Source organism: Sorex fumeus, unplaced genomic scaffold, assembly GCF_029834395.1.
Source record: "Sorex fumeus unplaced genomic scaffold, SorFum_2.1 ptg000009l, whole genome shotgun sequence".
Classification (NCBI taxonomy): Eukaryota; Metazoa; Chordata; class Mammalia; order Eulipotyphla; family Soricidae; genus Sorex; species Sorex fumeus.
The window spans coordinates 33,138,706-33,157,179 of NW_026606066.1; the positions used below are offsets into that span (position 1 = coordinate 33,138,706).

General features: G+C 37.8%; 1 protein-coding gene across 2 annotated transcripts in view; it reads right to left on the reverse strand.

Moving 5' to 3' along the window:
- The window catches only part of CWC22 (CWC22 spliceosome associated protein homolog), a 72,262-nt gene that overhangs the window by 46,201 nt on the left and 7,587 nt on the right, over positions 1-18,474 (reverse strand). Inside the window, exons 1-3 of one of the 2 annotated variants that reach the window (XM_056110150.1) lie at positions 14,082-14,103; positions 6,279-6,405; positions 705-766 (exon numbers count right to left, since the gene is read on the reverse strand). In XM_056110150.1, coding sequence (XP_055966125.1) covers positions 705-766; positions 6,279-6,305 — 89 coding nt within the window. In that variant the 5' untranslated portion in view covers positions 6,306-6,405; positions 14,082-14,103. Of the gene's footprint in view, positions 1-704; positions 767-6,278; positions 6,406-14,081; positions 14,104-18,474 lie in introns of those variants that run through there. The other variant, XM_056110151.1, reaches the window with a different exon arrangement.

The following is an 18,474-nucleotide window of genomic DNA, read 5'->3' on the forward strand; positions in this document are numbered from 1 at the left end:
AATACAGAGTGTAAGGTTACTCTTGGAATTTTTTTAAAAGTCAGAAAATTATAAAATCTTAGGTTAAATATATACACAAATACTGTCACTGTCACTGTCTTCCCGTTGTTCATCGATTTACTCGAACGGGCCCAGTAACGTCTCCACTGTGACAATTGTTACTGTGTTTTGGCATATCGAATATGTCACAGGTAGCTTGCCAGGTTTTGCTGTGAGTGAGAGATACCCTCGGTAGCTTGCCGGGCTCTCCGAGAGGGACGGAGGAATTGAACTCGGGTCGGCCATTTGGCTGCGTGCAAGGCAAACGCCCTACCTGCTGTGCTATCTCTCCAGCCCATATACAAATACACACAAATAAAATTACGTTATTCCTATTTATACATGGTACATAAGCTTTTATTCTTCACTATTTATTCAAATTACGCTTTCACCTAAAAACTACATAAAATATGGAACTATTACATTTTATGCCTAAAACACAAACATTTACAGTATTGTAAGTCATTGTTACCTCAATTATAAACATCTGGGCTTATTAGAAACTCTTAGAACAAAGAAATTTCTAAGATGACTTGTCCTAGATAACATTATCATCTAGAAGAAGTTATACTGTTCAGTCTAAAGTTAGAACTCTAGAGCTAAATTACTTCTTAAATTTAATTGAAAACCTGAAAATTGCATTTGGAATACATAAAACTGTTTACCTGTCTTCAGGAGATGAATTTCTCTGGTATGAATGATAGTTCTCCCTTCTCTCAGAATAATGCTTCAAAGAAGAAAAAAAGGAGAATGAGGCATTTCAAAATTATGTTATAAGGCATAAGTGATGCGCCTCTGCTGGCCTCACTCTCTCCTCCCCCATATATAACATCTAGGGTTCCTAAGCGCCTCTCCAGATAGGACTCTCAGTCCAGTTGCATTCTGTTCTGTCCCACTGCCAGGTAACCAAGAGCCTTCCTTGGGTTTCCTGGTACATCCTACACTTTGGCCACCCACCCTCCCCTCCAAAAAAACATCGGAATTATTGTTGCACTTCTGGCATCAGTCCTTCCTCTAGGCCTGCTGGATTTTGGGGACCTAGCTCCACCCCTACAGATCCTGCCAAGAAATCTTCAAAAGGCAGTGGTGGCTCCCAGAACATAAGAGAGCCCTAAGTTCTATTACTGGACTTTACTGTGAATAGAAGGCACCAGATCACTGGCGTAAGACCACTTGGGAGTCAGTGTTCATCCCTACTACCCAGAGTACCAGAGATAATGAAAAAAATGAAGAAATTTCCTGACAAGTCTTCAATAGCCAGGATCAGAAGTCTAGGAGAGTTCTCTAAGAACATGAGAACTCTCAACGCTGACCAAAGACGACTGGAGAGCAACAGTTTAACTCCAAGTAAAGAAGCAATAGCAATTTCCCTAGTCTAAGAAGGGAGACTAGTGCACTAATCCAGGAGGAAGAGTAGCAAAACAAACTGAAAACAAAACACCAAGACATAGTTCAACTGGAATGGCAAGAACCAGAGAATATGAAAAGCGGCAAAAGATAAAGCAAAGCCTTGAATACAAGGGAAACAACAAGAAATTCAAAACAAATCATTTAAATGAAACTATACTGCCAAAAGAATGATATAATTTAAAGTATTAAATGAAAAGAAGCTTCAACCAAGAATAATCCTTTGCCCTCCAAGGTTACTACTGATATCTGAAGGACTAATAAGAACATTCTTTGGTGTGGTGTTTGAATTATGTTCCTGAGAAACCATTATTAATAGCATTGTAACCACTAAATCTCAATCATTTTTTTTTTACAAAACAAAAACATTTTCCCACAAAAAACAGATAAAGATAAATTGCATCCAAACAAGCTCTGCAAAGAATACTGAATGGCTTCCTTTAAAAAACAAAGGTCAATCTGCAAAAACAATCTAAATTCTCAGAAAAAAAAAAGCCAACAAAGGGGTCAGAATGATAGTATAGCTATTAGGGTGCTTGCCTTGCACATGGCAACCCAGGTTCGATCCCCAGCATACCACACAGTATCTCAAGAATACCAGGAGTGAATACTGAATGCAGAGCTAGAAGTAAACCCTGAACATCCCTGGGTGTGAACCATAAAACCAAAACCAAGGCCAAATAAAAAAAGGGGGGGGGCACAAAGTGAGTAGATATGGCAGGAAGCACTGCATTTCCTAACTATAACAGTGATCAAAACTGGTAATGAAGTAAGGACAGATTCTCAATCAATAGAAAAGCATAGAGAGCTCAGAGAAAAACCTCAGATTTATGGAGCACTAATCTATGCAAATCTATGACAAAGGACCTAGGTGCATGAAAGCCTCTTCAACAAATTATACAGGAAAAACTGACTGGATAGTCACATGCAAAAATACTGTACCCATATTTCATATCATGTATGAATGTTATCTCAGAGTGGACCGAAGACCTCAAGATTCAAAGTCCATAAACTATAGGCAGAATGCTCCAGGATCTGCTCAGGGATGCCTTCAGTGATTTGACCATTGGCCAAAATAAACAAAACCAAAACTAAACAGATGAGACTACATCTAATTAAAACATTTCACACAGCAAAAGAAATTTAGGTGAAAATAAAAAAGACATACTACTGAGTAAAGTATTTGCACAAAATACATCAAAAAAGGGCTAATCCTCAAGATATAAAGTGCTCACAAAGCTCAGCAACAACAAAAAACAAATACCTTCAGGGAGTCAGATATTTATCTCTATAGAAAAAAAATTTTCCAACCACTACTCCTTCACACTGACAAGCTCTAAAACTTAAAACTGCTCTAATAAGCTGCACTATATAAAAAGAAAACAGATGTTTTTAAAAGCAATTTAATCAAGATCTAAGCAAAATAAATGAGTAATTGGTTCTGTATATTTATGCGCTTGCCTTCTTAATGAGAAAATGATATATTTAAGAATAGAAAATGATACTGTGTGGAAATATAAACAAGAACTGACTCCCTTATTTGATGACTAATTAGCAACAGTTTGAGTTCTAACATCACAATTGCCAAAACAGTCTCATTACCTATGAAATTTTTGGCAGGATATGCTAACTAATCTATGTAGGTGAATCAAAATGTGATCAAAATTTATAATTTACAGAGCCATAATATGGCTGTTATCTTATACTTGGGCAACTATTTAAAAATCTTTCTAACGATATATGAAAGTTTTAAAAATCATTTAACTTAGTAACACCATTAAGTGGGGTTGCTCAAATCTGTATGAAATGTTCCTACAGGACAACTTTAGATGGGCACAATACAAAGAGACAGTACAGTGGGTAGGGCTCTTGTCTTGCGTGTGGCCAATCAGAGTTCTAACCCCAGCATCTCATCAGTCCCCTGAGCACCCCCAGGAGTGATTCCAGAGCACAGTCAGCAATAAGCCCTGAACACAGCCAGGTGTGGCCCAAGAACAAAAAAAAAAAAAGACAAAATAACCCCAAAACTTGACACAACACCCTTAATGTGCACATAAAACAGATTCATTTAATTCATGATAAAATCAAATACTGTATTTACATATCATTCATCGGAAGATACTAAGAGTGTGTGTGCAGATACTGTAATATAAAAAGCAAAGGAACTCTCAAGGAACTTATAATTTTATAGGAGAGATATTCCTGTGAAAGAGAGAAGAAAAACTCTAACTGCTTTTCTTTTACAAGGCACAACAATTATTTTGATTACATTAGGAAGAAGGCCTCAATTCTGTGCTAATGATTTTTAACACATCTCCGCAACAGCTGTTATGAGAGAGAGAGAGAAACCAAAAATATTGAAGTCGTGAATCAGGATTTTGTAAATATAATCAAGCTAACAAATGACTGGCACACATAACAAGGGGTGACAGGATCCTGAATAGGCAACAGTCACCATGAACAGAGTAGACAGAGATGGCTGTGGGAAAGAGGTGTGGAATAGGGGTGTGAAAGATGAGTAGAAATTTACTAAGTAAAAAATTTATTTAAGTATAATCCAAGCAATGTGAATTCTCTTCTTTCCTTTTCAGAATTTAAATTTTAAATCAAGGCAGCAGTCAAAAATAACAATGTCAAATACCATGTATAAACTTTTAAGATTTTAACCTAAGAGAATAAATATGACACACTGTAGAGTTACCTGCAGTGTCTGACAGCATAAGGAGAGCACTATCGGAAGCAAAAGGGGCAGAGAGTCTCAGTGCAAAGACTTGGAACATACAAATTTTCAAGTTTTAGAACAAAACTTCAAGTTAAAGGGAAAGGAGGCAGAGAACTTTCTTCTAGCTAGAAAAAGCAGCTACAGGAAGGCTCAAACAAAACAAACAAAATCCCCAAAACAAAAACTGAGAGAGGATCTCAAGAACATGAGATGAGATGAGGTCTCCAAGCTTCACCTGAGGTAAGTCCACTAACCCAGCTAGTGGACTTGCTATGGTAAGTGGGCTAGACAAAGACAGCTAGCCTATGGTGGAAAATGACTGGGAGGGTGAAGCCACTTAGTGCCAATGGCATTTTGACGGTAGCACCCATATTTATTCTGGAGGTTACCACAAAAGTCCATGAGGACTACAAGCGGGAAACATGACAAAGTATAGTGTAAGAAGAAAAAAGATGAGACACACTAAATGCTCTCCCTCGGTATAAAAGGAACCAGTCTAAATTTGAGAGTTCTGATATAACATGGATCAGTGGAGAATAAGTCCTACACAGGGTCTCCTTTCTCTTTATGTCCTTGCTTCTACGAGAGTCTGTCACCTGTTGAGCCCATGATTGAGTGGCAGTGGATTAATCACAAGTCCCAATGAAACAGAATTCAGAATGTATGGGAGCATCCACTGACAGACTGGGCTGGATTTCTGGACAGTGGAGTCCCCTGCCAAAAATAGGTAAAAGAGGTAATGGGCTGCCTATCTACCTAGAGGGGATAAGAGAGATTGTCTTTCCATATTTAGCGAGGTTAGAAAAGATGACAGCAATGCCTGTTCAGTTTAAGTTGATTCTTTCAGTTTATTAAGCATTCAACACAGAGCAGCTTTGTAGGTTTAATGGTCAAGGTTGATAGGAGAGAGGAGTGGCAGGTGTGCTTGTAGATCTAAGGACCATGTACAGACTTGTAGAGCTATGCAGCTGGAAAGAAAAGGAAACTGAATGATTTGTTTTACTGTTAAATACAGGCAGAGAAAGCTTTGAAAGCAGATGAAGATACTGGCTGCTTTTACTCCATTGACCTCTATCTACATCTCTTAACTTGCTCAAGCAATATTAGACTTTCTGCCTCAGCACATGTTATTCCCTTTGCTCTTTCCACCGGTATCTGCATGGTTTATCTCCCTTGTTTCCTATATCTCTGTGTTCAAATCACTTCCTTCCCAATGAGAATCCAAGAAAAACCACAGCCTCCCAAGGCTACTGATCTGTCTCACCCTATCTCTTTTCTTCAGGCATCACAAATCAAGCAATTAATACTTAATGCTCCCCTACTGAAATGCAAAAATCCATTAAAGAATTTAATTTTGTGGGATCAGAGTGATAGTACAGTGGGTAAGGCACTTGCCTTGCATGCAGTCGACCTATGTTTGATCCCAAGCACCCCATATGGTCTTTTGAGCCCCACCAGGAGCAATCCCTGAGCTCAGAGCCAGGAGTAAGTCTGAAGCACTGCCAGGTGTGATACCCCCAGCTCCCAAAATCAAACAAACAAACAAAACTTTCTATTTTATTCATTACAGTAAATGAAGTACTTAGAAGAATCACTGGACCATACCAAGAATTAAGGGAGCACTTGATGAATAAGCAAATATATATATATATATATATATATATATATATATAAATACCTAAAATACAGCACAGAATAAAAAGCTTGTTTATACATATGAAATATGCAGGAACAGTGAGCTGACAGGGAAGGAGATATCTGCCTTTCATTTACTGTTCTCTGATAAGATTAGTATAACTTCCTGCCCTGTTAGTTTTCCTTTGATTGTGCACACACACATGCACTCTGACTCTTAACTGCCTACTTACATAATATTCTTCCCATCTGGTAAAGAGTTCATACTAGAAATTGTATAAGATGCATGTAGTGTGTGTATTGTTTGGGTCTACCACCCTAATTGTATAATGACTTTGCATTCACTATATTATATTTTATATAGCACTGTAGCACTATCCTCCTGTTGTTCATTGATTTGCTCAAGCGGGCCCCCAAGAACTGGTCACTGAGGACAAGTTTATTGTTTATTTTCCTCATTTTAAGTTTCACTTACTTTTATCTGTCCCACACTACTTTTCATTTTGGTAGCTGGTCTGATAAATTCTTAAGCTAGTCCAAGTAACAAAGACAAGCTGGCATGAACTCCTGGATACTTTACTTCTTCTGTCTGCAAATGTCACCTATAAAAAACACCAAATAAAATTTTGTTAACATTGATAAAATGTGTGTGAAATTACAATACCTTATTTTCATAAAGTGGACACTTTATATTTTTTCATACTATAACAGACTCAAAAATAATCAACAAATAAGCAAAAACTCCTTAAGGGGCCAGAGAAAGTATAGGAGATAAGGTATGAGAAGGAGGTTGACCTCCCCTGAACACAGAATCAGGAATAGGCCCCACAGAACAGCTGGGTGTGACCCAATCTCTCTCCCTGCCCCAATTAAGAATCCTTTAGTTTCACATAACAATGTACAAAGAACACAGATTACTGAAGATGCTGAACAATGGAGCAAGTAATACAAGGGCCACAGAGCATTTTATTCTAATGACTGAAAGGATTTAAAGCTAATAACCTACCACAGATAACTTAATTGGAAATAGTGAAGACCTATACCTATATCATATAACAGTAATAGGAAATTCACGATCACAATCACGACCATCCTGTTATTTGTCGATTTCCTCGAGCAGGCCCCAGTAACGTCTCCTTCGTCCTAGCCCTGAGATTTTTTAAAAAGTGCCACATTCAAGGCTCTTTCAGAGTTACGAGAATGAGACCCATCATTGTTACTGGTATTTGGCATATTGGGTACGCCACGGGGAGTTTGCCAGACTCTGCCGTGTGGGCAGGTTACATTCGGTAGCCTGCCAGTTTGTCCAAACTGGGAAACTAGGAAATTATTTTTTAAAAAACATAATTCAAAAAAGAATTATATAAAACAAAGAATCAATGTTCTTATAATAATGACCTTCCTGAATAAATGTACTCCCCATGAAAGTTTAAAGAACTAATATATGACTTAATTTTACCTATGAAATGCTTAAAACTTCAGCTATATGCACAAATGAGACCTAAAGTATTTGATTTAGAATAAAAGTAGTTATCAATAAAACTAGTCATTTAGCATGTTAAATGCTGAAATGTATTTCAATATTCAACTTTAATGTGAAATTAACAAATTTAAAAGTATTAAATTAAGTTAAAGATAATTGCTATTACCTAAATATATATTTTTTTCTTTTTTTGGGCACCCACATCCAGCAGTACCTTGGGCTTACTACTGGCTCTGCACTCAGGGATCACTTCTGGTGGGGCTCAGGAAACTCTATGGGATGATGGGGATCAAACTTGGTTTGACTGTGTATAAGGCAAGTGCATTATCTTTTCAGTGCCCCATTTTGCTTTCCTCGGGGAGCCTCCCAAGAAGCGTTCGGGAGGTTCAGGAGGCCCCACCAATAATTCTCAGCCAACCAGGCCAGTACTTCACTGCTAGGGTCCAAGAATACCATGCTTCTAGGGTCCCAGGGTATAGGGAAATTTAGGCCACCCCAGCATTGCTTGGGGCCCCTGAGACTATACCTGGTGATGCTGGGGGCCCATGTGGTATCACAATAGAACCCAAGTCAGCTGCTATCTAAATGGCCTATGATACACTGGAATTACAGATATAAATACAATATGGTTTACTGTCATGGTATAAGGTAATAAAACACAAAAATGAATGATCAATAGAAGTAGAGGATATAGAGAATTAACTTTGCTTAGTACCAAAATAATTAAAAGAGAAACAGATTTTGGCTCTCAGAAAGGATGCTACATGTTTACTTTCTTCTTTTTAATTGATGAATAAGGAAGGGAAGAGAATTTATTTCAGGATTCTAAGCTAAAATGCCAATTAATGGTTGACCTAAAACTAGAAATCTTATGCACAGACACCCAATCAAATATTCTTCTCACTAGACAAACTAATAGTTTTGACATGATAAAGTGTTGTTGAGTTGTTACCATTTGTTGGTGGGGATATGTACAAATGACTAAATCAAGAAAAGTTTCCATTACAATGCCGAGCATAGTGTCAAGATTTAGTGATAGCAACACAAAAAATTCTTTTCTAACAGCAGTGAGCTATCAATCTAAAGCAATCCATTGTTTATATTTACAGCTACAGTAATTAAGCCAACATGACACTGGGAAAATTCCAGAAAGGAGAATACTCAGAAAAGGAGAGTTCCAAAGACTTCCGAAATCTCTGACCACCCCTAAACCAACATATGCACAAAATAGTCCTGTTAAGAAAAAAGAACTAAGATGAGTTGTGTGCAGTTGCTTAAGAGACAGTGTTTGCAATTTCAGTCTTATAAATTAACTGTCTAAAAAAGTCACCACCACTCAGGGCAATATAATGGAAGACAAAGTTATAACCATACACTTAGCAGAGAGATGATCCAGATACTGGAATTAGCATTCAACTCTTAAGCACATTCAAAAATACAAAGGAGCACATGCTCATAATAAACACAAAGATAGGAAATTTCAGAAAAAAAATAGACAAAATGGAACAAAACTAGAAGCGTAGTTCTAAAAATATACAAAGTAAAAATAATTCACTGGATTAACAGCAAAATGAAGATAAATGTGAAAGCTCAAAGTACAATTAAGAGAAATTAAATGAAAGAAAGGAAAACAAATAAATAAACAGTATGCAGAGACCTGAGGGGCAATGTTTAAAATAAATAAAAAAATAAAAGAAGCCTAATGTTTGTAACTAAAGGAAAAGGGAAGAAGAAATGTGATGGAAAAAAATAGTCCAAGAAACAGCTAAATTTTTCCACTAACCCACCAAAAAAGCATGAATTTAGAGATTTGTGAAAATCAGAAAATCCCAGGCAAGAAAAATACACTGAAAAAACATACTTGCACACACTGCCATGGGAAATAGTCAAAAGATTGCTGGAATACAAAAAAAGATAGAATCCAGAAAGCAAAAATCCAGAAGGCAAAAAAATCAACATATTCCAGTCATGGCCTCTCACCAATGAGTATTCATTCTGAGAAATGATTCAGATGACTTTATCATTCTATGAACATCGCAGGGCTTACCTGGACTAATCTAAACAGCACAGTCTAATATAAACCTATGTTACACAGCATCCTCTATGTGGTCCACAACTGATAAAAAGAACAATGGAACATATATGGAAATAACATTTCCAATTAGTTATCTTATCAGAAACTAAGGAGAGCACAAAGTAGTGATGAATGATAAAGGTGATAAGAGATTACAAAGAACAAACTGTACACCTATCATTACAGCAAAATTAATCGGAAAAAATGAAGACAATGGCCCCAGAATTGGCTCAGGGCAAAGCATCTATGTTGAAAGCAAGAGGCCCTCGTGCTGCCCACAAGCCTAAGCTGGGCCCCAGTGGTCCAGTGTACATGAGCATTCCAAACTAAGCATGCAAGTGTTGGGAGCATAATGTGAGCATATATGTGAAAAAATGGGACCCCCAGGAAGACCTCCCACCAGATGACCATGAGTTCATAAACCAGACAGAGAGTCCAAACAAGCACTGAAGCCAAGTATAGAAACACCACAACCAAGCAAGTACATGAGCTCCAGACAGCAACACACAGAAAAGAGCAGGAAAGAGAAAAGTGGTTTAAAACAAAAAAAGACACGATCAACACTTAATGATGAAACGAATGAAAGCAACTTAGAGAAACTTAAGAATTATTCACTCACAGGCCTGAACTAGACAGAGCAAAGGAAATCATAACAGACAAAATCTCAGGTTATGTGTCAGGGTGGGAAACGCCTGGGCATTTCATTTCTCAGAGCATTCACAAGGTTAATTTCAATAGCTAACTCTTCCACAAGTCTTCTCTACTTTCCAATTCTGTGTGATACTGTACTCTCAACTTTCTTAGACCATGAGCCACTTAGACAAAATATACAGACTCCATGGTCTACCAACTTCATGGCATAAATGAACTGTCAAACCTTCAAACAAATTTATCATTTTGAAAGAGACAGACTAGTTCTAAATATATTATTCCTTCATAACTCACTTGTAAGAAGCCCAGACAGGCATTAAAACAAAATTCAGTATCACACTATTTAAAATCTGAAAATTAATGGTTTCAGTTTTACAAGGGGGAATTTCTCACTTTTGCAATGACTTCTACAAGTTCTTTGAGAATTAAGATAAGAAAAACTCATATCATGATAAAATAAACTATTGCAACATGATCACAGTACTGAAAAGCATTTTTACAAATAATAAATATTCATTAAAATTTATTATCCATTAGATGAATACAACACATGAAAAAGTTAGGGAAAGAACCAACATAAAATTCAGTTCTAAGTACATGATATATTATGTATTTGCAATAAGTTTCAATATGTATGAGCTTCCAAAGTTTACAAACACTTTCATGTACTAAGACCTTTCTAAAATTTTGTTGGCACATTTATTAATTACTAAGACCTGGGATATGCTTTATGGAGAAATTAAAAGCCCAGAAGTCTGTCAATGTGTGTATGACATATAGGTTCTTTTGACTCCCTGGAGCGTCTGTGGTAAATTGCTTCTCCAGCATCCCAGGTGACGCCTAGCTCCAGCAGACATCACTGGACCTTCTCCTGAGGAGGAGACAGAAGCGCTCCCTATCGGGTGGGACCCTGCACCCACACTATAGCTCCTGCCTGACCTACTTCTTGCTTTTCCATGATCCCAGGATGGGCAGAGAAGAAAGACAGAGCAATCTTCAGCTTAATTCCTCAGTATCTTCCTGCGTGGGCTAGAGGTTGTAACTACAAAAACTCCCCACCCTACCCCACCCCCGTCCCCACACAACAAGGACATTAGAAATCCAATGACCGATGAGAAAAACACACTGAAGCCCACCAAGATCAATGAATGAACCAGTATTACCGAAAATATAAATACCACCAGCAAATCCTCAGACAGTGTCTTTAGTGACACTATGATGATGATGTTCTGAGTTCAAAGAAATAACAGCAGAGGCAGTCGTCAAAGCACAGGTAGGTAAGTATGAGAGTCTAAAAAATGACTACAGTCAGAAACAACAGAAATAAAGAACACGGTAGGTGACACAAAATTACACTATATTATACTTCAAGAGATTCTGCATTTTTCTTGTTCTAATAATGTGATAACAGAAATTGACTAGACAGCTTCTACTTCTTGCTTTTACATATCTAAAGACCTAAGACCCTTTTATGAACTAATAGGAAATGAACCATCAACATCAAATACATCTGAGTAGACTCTTCCAAATGTTTTTTGCTATGTACAGAGAATAAAATGATGAACCTTATTGCTATCATCACCACCAGGTAAAGCCTGAAAATAAGGAAGATTACTTCTGGCCAAGACCATAAAAACTAGCTACAAGCTACTAATTCTCATGCGGATTTTTATTTGTTTGTTTGTTTCTTGAGCTATGAGTGCATAATTTGGTCCTTTATCTTCTAGATTATCCTCTACTTTTATCTTTCTTTACTTATTGATATTTCTAAACTAGTGTATAACAGAACTTTTTTGGCACTGATGGGAAGATTTATCTTTTGCATTGTCAGTGGCAACTACACCAGTTCAAATGTGTACAAATGTAAATTTTAAAAAAACTAATTTGTGGGGCTGGAGCATAGCACAGTGGGTAGGGCGTTTGCCTTGCACGTTGCCAACCCGGGTTCAATTCCCAGCATCCGATATGGTCCCCTGAGCACCGCCAGTGGTGATTTCTGAGTGCAGAGCCAGAAGTAACCTCTGTGCATCACTGGGTGTGACCCAAAAAGCAAAGTAAAGGCCCTCCCGTTGATCATCGATTTGCTCGAGAGGGCCCAGTAACGTCTCCATTGGAGACTTTGTTGTTACTGTGTCTGGCATATCGAATACGTCACAGGGAGCTTGCCGGGCTCTGCCGTGCGGGCGAGATGCTCTCGGTAGCTTGCCAGGCTCTCCGAAAGGGGCGGAGGACCGCCAGGGGTGATTTCTGAGTGCAGAGCCAGAAGTAACCTCTGTGCATCACTGGGTGTGACCCAAAAAGCAAAAAAAAAAAAAACCACCTAATTTGTAATTTCATTTTTAAGTTTACATTTAATTATAAATAACCACATGATGTTAGTGGTTACCATAGTAAACAAAACAATCTTAAATAATTTAAAGACATTCAAGCTCCTCAGGCATTCCCAAGATTCTTGTTCTAATTTCTTCAGACACTGGCAAACCAAAACACCTCATATCCAAATTCCAGGGAAAAATTATTTGGTTATTTTCCAAGAAAGATGTATATTATGGGAAATGAAAGAGATTCCACTAACTGGCAAAGCAGATAAAGTATATCAAAGTCCCAATATACATCATGTATTCTAAATCACATTCTTATTGCTAGTTTGTTTAGACCCACTTTTTCCAAATGAGATCATAAAGCAACCTGTATATTGATCCGACCATCTACTGTTCCAGCAACTAGTTTACAGGTTCTGCCTAAACACAAGACCAAATCTTGCCTCACAAACCACAACAAATGTAAGTCCACCCCCTTCCCACTCTAAAAATCTTTATTGAGTTCTATTGAGTTCGGGCACAGAGAGATAATACAGGACGTAGGTCCTTACCTTGCATGCAGCCAACCTGCATTGGATCACTCCCAGGTATGATCCTTGAGAAAAGTTGAGTTAAGCCTAAACAAAGCAGGGAACTTAGGGCTTACAGAAACAAAATCCTTCTTGAGGTACTCTGAATGACAATACTAGTTTCATCCATGCATTATTCCAAACACTAAGCCCGCCACCAGAGTACCCACTTCTTTCCACCAAGGTCCCAAAGTCCCCTCCTGTTCAACGCTTTCTCCAGTAAGCTGAGATCTGTAGTCTTTAGACAAATGTTGGTCCCTACTACTTATCTTCATATCCCACATATGTGAGATCATTCTTCCCCTTTGACTCACTTTACTCATCATAATACCCTCTAGTTCCATCCACATAGCAATCAATGGCAAAATCTTTTCCTTTCTTAGAGCTGCATAGTGTTCTACTGTATACACCAGAACTTCTTCACACACTCATCCATAAATAGACATTTGGGTTATTTCCATATCTCGGCAATTGTACCAAGTGCTGCAATGAGCACATGTGCATGTTTCTTTCAAATATTTTTAACTCCTCCAAGAAACCCCAAAATCTTTATACCTTACTGCAGCAAATTAATAAACTTAAACTTTGACATCAGAATATAATAAGCTATTTTCTGTTGGTATGATTTCACTTAATACAAATGACTGTCAACAATCCAATAGAATGGATAACAGAGTGTTGAGAAAACAGGAACAAGGAAGAACAGGACAAAATATAGAATAAAAATGACCGACTTACAAGTATAACATATAGACCTTGTTTATAGATACTGAATTGAATAATTTGTCCTATTCTAAAATGTTTATGTAATAAAGCCCACACTAAATTGAATTTAACACTAATCCACCTAATACTCTCCACTTTCATTTCTTTGAAAAGAACTTAAATGCTTGTCTATGCATATGGAACAATATAGTAACAGTAAGACTGTAAATCTGTAGACAATTATCATATGTATATATTCACATTTTTAAATGTTTTGATGAATGTCCCACAGGTGTGAAATGGTGGAGGTGGGCTAACTGTAACTGCTTAAAAATCAGTCGAGGCAGGGGGACTTGATATGGCTCAATGCAAAGAGGCTGCAAGTTCAACCCCTGGAGCTGCCCACATGCACCAAGTGTAGTCTCACTTTGCTCTACGGGACCCGCAGAGCATAGCACTGGTCTGGTATACCAACCTGTTATGCGGCCCCCTATGAGCACATGTGGGGGTACTTGACCAGATGTGTGAGCATTATCAAATGTGTGAGTACTACAGCAAACAGTATGTGATTCATGATTACTGAAACAACAAAGGGGCGGGGAAATAAACAACGAAAGAAAATAAGATATTGCAAGAACAAATGTACCAGTAGCTCTACAGCATACAATTGATATATGCTAACGGAATTTATATACATTATAATGTTCCTAAGGTAACATTAACAAATTAATCCATTTTGAAGTCAGATTTATACCTTAAGGTAATGACAAGACTGAAAAGCAGTAATAAATTGCTATCAACTTTTTGCAACTTATTATAGTAGCCAATTTATTGATGATGTCATGTTCAATTTTCATAATTGCCTTTGCTGGTTTTTTAAAGAGACATTTGTCACATTGGTGGTGGAGAATGTGCACTGGTGGAGGGATGGGTGTTCGATCATCCTATGACTGAAATTCAAACATGAAAGTTTTGTAACTGTGTCTCACGGTGATTCAATAAAAAAAAAGAAAGAGACATTTGTCAGTGGAACTGAGACACAAAGAACTAAAGCAATGTGTTCAAGAACATTACAGCAAGTAAATGGCAGATTTTAAATCCAAAATGATTTATCTAATGTTCAAACCATTTGATGTTGCACCTCAATAAAAATGTCAACATAATACATTGATGCCAATTTGATAAATTGTGAAATGCAAATAGGTACAGTTTACCATCCAGAAAATTTTCATCTTCTAAACTGACCCATTCTTACAAAGTTCCAGACAGCAAAGGTTTGGATGCCTTATACTATAAAAACATGCATAATAGTAAGAATTTTAAGTATTATTTTATTAGTTAGCATACTTGGAATTCACTATGACCAGGAAGAGTAGGTGAAATCACTGAAATCTATGATACATGATCTGCCTTTTTTTTTTTCCCCCTTTATTTTATTTTATTTTTTTTAAAGTTGTAGATTTACAATTTTTTGTGCTTTGGTTTCAATTATACAATGATCAGATACCCATCCCTCCACCAGTGCCCATTTTCCACCACCATGGATAATATCCCTCCCACCCCCATCCCCCCATCCCCCCATCTCTGTGGCAGGGCAATCCCCTGTGTCCTCTCTCTCCTTTTGGGTGTTGTGGTCTGCAAAAGAGATCTGCCTTTTTTTTAATTATACTGCTCAATCCCACGTGGAGTCTTAAGACTGTTTCTCTTCTAAATGAACCAAATTTTTTAAATGAACTCGGTTTTTCAAATGACTTTACTTAATGTCTTCTTTCTCATCTTTTCCTGTCCTACCCTTAAACAATTTTCTGGCAATCGAGAATATAATGTTACACCTCCATGCTCCAAAATGTATGAAATCGATGACACTGTAAAGACTGCTCTTGCCGTTCTAACAACAAGAGCAAAATTTATGAAATCCATCCTCTCCTGATTGATACAGATATGCCTGTAGGGAAATTCTGAGAGTTCAACATGAGCATCCCAATACTTAGACTAACTGGAATTTTCTACCAATTCCTCTTAGAGAGGAATGTATCTAAGAGTTCATAGCTCTCTCACTCTATTAACATTACGGTGGGGATTTTATAATGAAATCATAAATTTCTTTCTCCTTGTCACAAGTAGCTTACTCAGCAAAACCATACCTGGTCTTCTGGGAAAGATACTTTACAATATATATGTAGTTTTAGAAATAACCAAATTAGAAGTTGGAGCTATAGTACAGCAGGTAAATTGTGTTGCACAAAGCTGACCCCCTGGGTGTAGCCTCCAAAACAAATAATTACAAAATCTTAAAGAAAAAATTTACATTAGTTTTAGCAACTATTAAAAAGCAAAGTAAAGGCCCTCCCGTTGATCATCGATTTGCTCGAGCGGGCCCAGTAACGTCTCCATTGGAGACTTTGTTGTTACTGTGTCTGGCATATCGAATACGTCACGGGGAGCTTGCCAGGCTCTGCCGTTGGGGCGAGATTCTCTGGGTAGCTTGCCGGGCTCTCCGAGAGGGGCGGAGGAATCCAACTCGGGTCGGCCATGTTGGCTGCGTGCAAGGCAAACGCCCTACCGCTGTGCTATCGATGTGTAATTAAGCACTTTAAACTGGAGAGCCAGAGAGCCAGTACAGTGCGAAGGGAGCTTGCCTTGAACATCAAAGAACTGGGTTTGATACTTGGACCACATATGATCCAGAGTCCCCCCAGGAATGATTCCCTAAGCATATAGAGCCAGGAGTAAACCCTGAGCACCACTAGGTATGGCTCAAAAAGAAAACAAAAACTAGTAGCTGGAAACTATGACAATTCTGTAATTACCTTGAAATATATAAAATGAGAAAATACACTTCAAATGGCTAAAATGCACTTATTTCAATTATTCCAGCAGGACTGGGGTTGTAAATTCATACTAGAAGTCACCGAAACATACTATTATGAAGCTTTTACACAGAATCAACCACTTGGATACCCCTTCTTTCAGTTTGCATTTGTTTTTATAATTATTAACAGCAGGCTTAGAAAATTTCAAACATTACAGCATAAATCATACACAAACAGATGTTCAAAAATGATATTATTAGTGGTAATATTAAGTGATACTTAAATTCATTGTCACTGTCTTCCCATTGTTCATCGATTTGCTCAAGTGGACCCAGTAACATTGTGAGACTTGTCACTGTGTTTGGCATATCGAATATGTCACGGGTAGCTTGCCAGGCTTTGCCATGCGGGTGAGAAACTCTCAGTAGCTTGCCGGGCTCTCTGAAAGCGGTGGAGGAATCGAACTCGGGTCAGTCATGTTGGCTGGCATGCAAGGCAAACGCCCTACTCGCTGTGCTATCGCTCCAGGCCTGCTATCGCTCTAGCCCATACTTAAATTAACACAAAATAAAATGTTTAAATTTGTTTTAAAGGCAAAAATCAATTAGGAATGGGAGATGGGAACCCAAGAAAATCCCCAAGTTTCTGAACCAAATCCTCTCCATACTTCTAAATACTAATTTTTTTCTCTAGAAACTGACAGCAATAACAGTTTGTTATTATTAATAAATAATAAACTTAGGAGCGATAGCACAGCGGTAGGGCATTTGTCTTGCACGCAGCCAACATGGCCGACCCGAGTTGGATTCCTCCGCCCTTCTCGGATAGCCCGGCAAGCTACCGAGAGTATCTCGCCTGCATGGCAGAGCCTGGCAAGCTCCCCATGACGTATTCGATATGCCAAACACAGTAACAACAAAGTCTTCAATAGAGACGTTACTGGACCCGCTCGAGCAAATCAATGATCAACGGGAGGGCCTTTACCTTTACCTTTATTATATTATGTTTATTGTATAATATGTAGTTATTTATATACTATATTTATTATAATATTATAATTTAATGTTATAATAAATAATAACAGTTTCTGTTACTTATTAATAATAAAACTATAGCTGCTAAGTATTAATGACAAGCTTGGTATGGACTTTCTGTAGTTATACTGTTGTAAAAAATCAACTATCAGTCTTTCTTGCAATTTTCAGATACATATCTACTACTGAAAAATTTTCCCCATAATATGCCACATAAAGGAAAATAACATAGTAACTGGATTTCAACAGAGGTTCACAATTTCAAGAAAATTAAAACACTGACACATTCCTTCCCTTCCTGGAAAAGACAATTCCTTATCTACAATTGTGAAATCTGAAAAATTCTGAAAACTCAACAGTATTTTTCTTAAGTTTATGGAAAACAGTTGATGTAAAACTGGGTATATGCCAACTTCAGATTTAGTACGATTCTTGATGCATTGCAGAAATACCGCATTTGATTAAAGGATGCTCTCCTGGGCCCCAAAAGCATATGGCTCAACATTTTTATTTACAGCAGATGCTTTAACATATAAATATGCATTGTATATATCTGTATCTACGCCCACACACAAATGCAGTCTTGTACTCTCCCTGTTTTCTGTTATCTAGTCCAGCACTCTTCAGACTTTAGCACCTGTGGCCTGGCTTGGCTCCATATACCATTGGCCAAAGCCCACTGCCGAGTCCTAGTACACCAGGAACTCTCATAGATTCTAAGCCTTTCAAGTGACTGAATATTACCAAGTGCTGGCTGGAAGCTGTTTGGAGAGAATTTGGACTGTCTGGGTTTTGTCCTTTTTGAGGAATAAACAATGTAAAAGCTGCCCAGTGGTCTCTCAAAGGTGAAGGGGTGAGTGCACCTTTTTGGAGACACCTTCAGACAATGAGATTCGGGTGTGGGGTTTTTTTTTTTAATAAAATTTTAAAAGTCTCATTTTCAACAAATGGCCAAAAAACAGTGAAGAGGAGAGTCAGTGTACAGAACCAAGCTTGGGGAGTGGCGCAGAGGGATTGATTG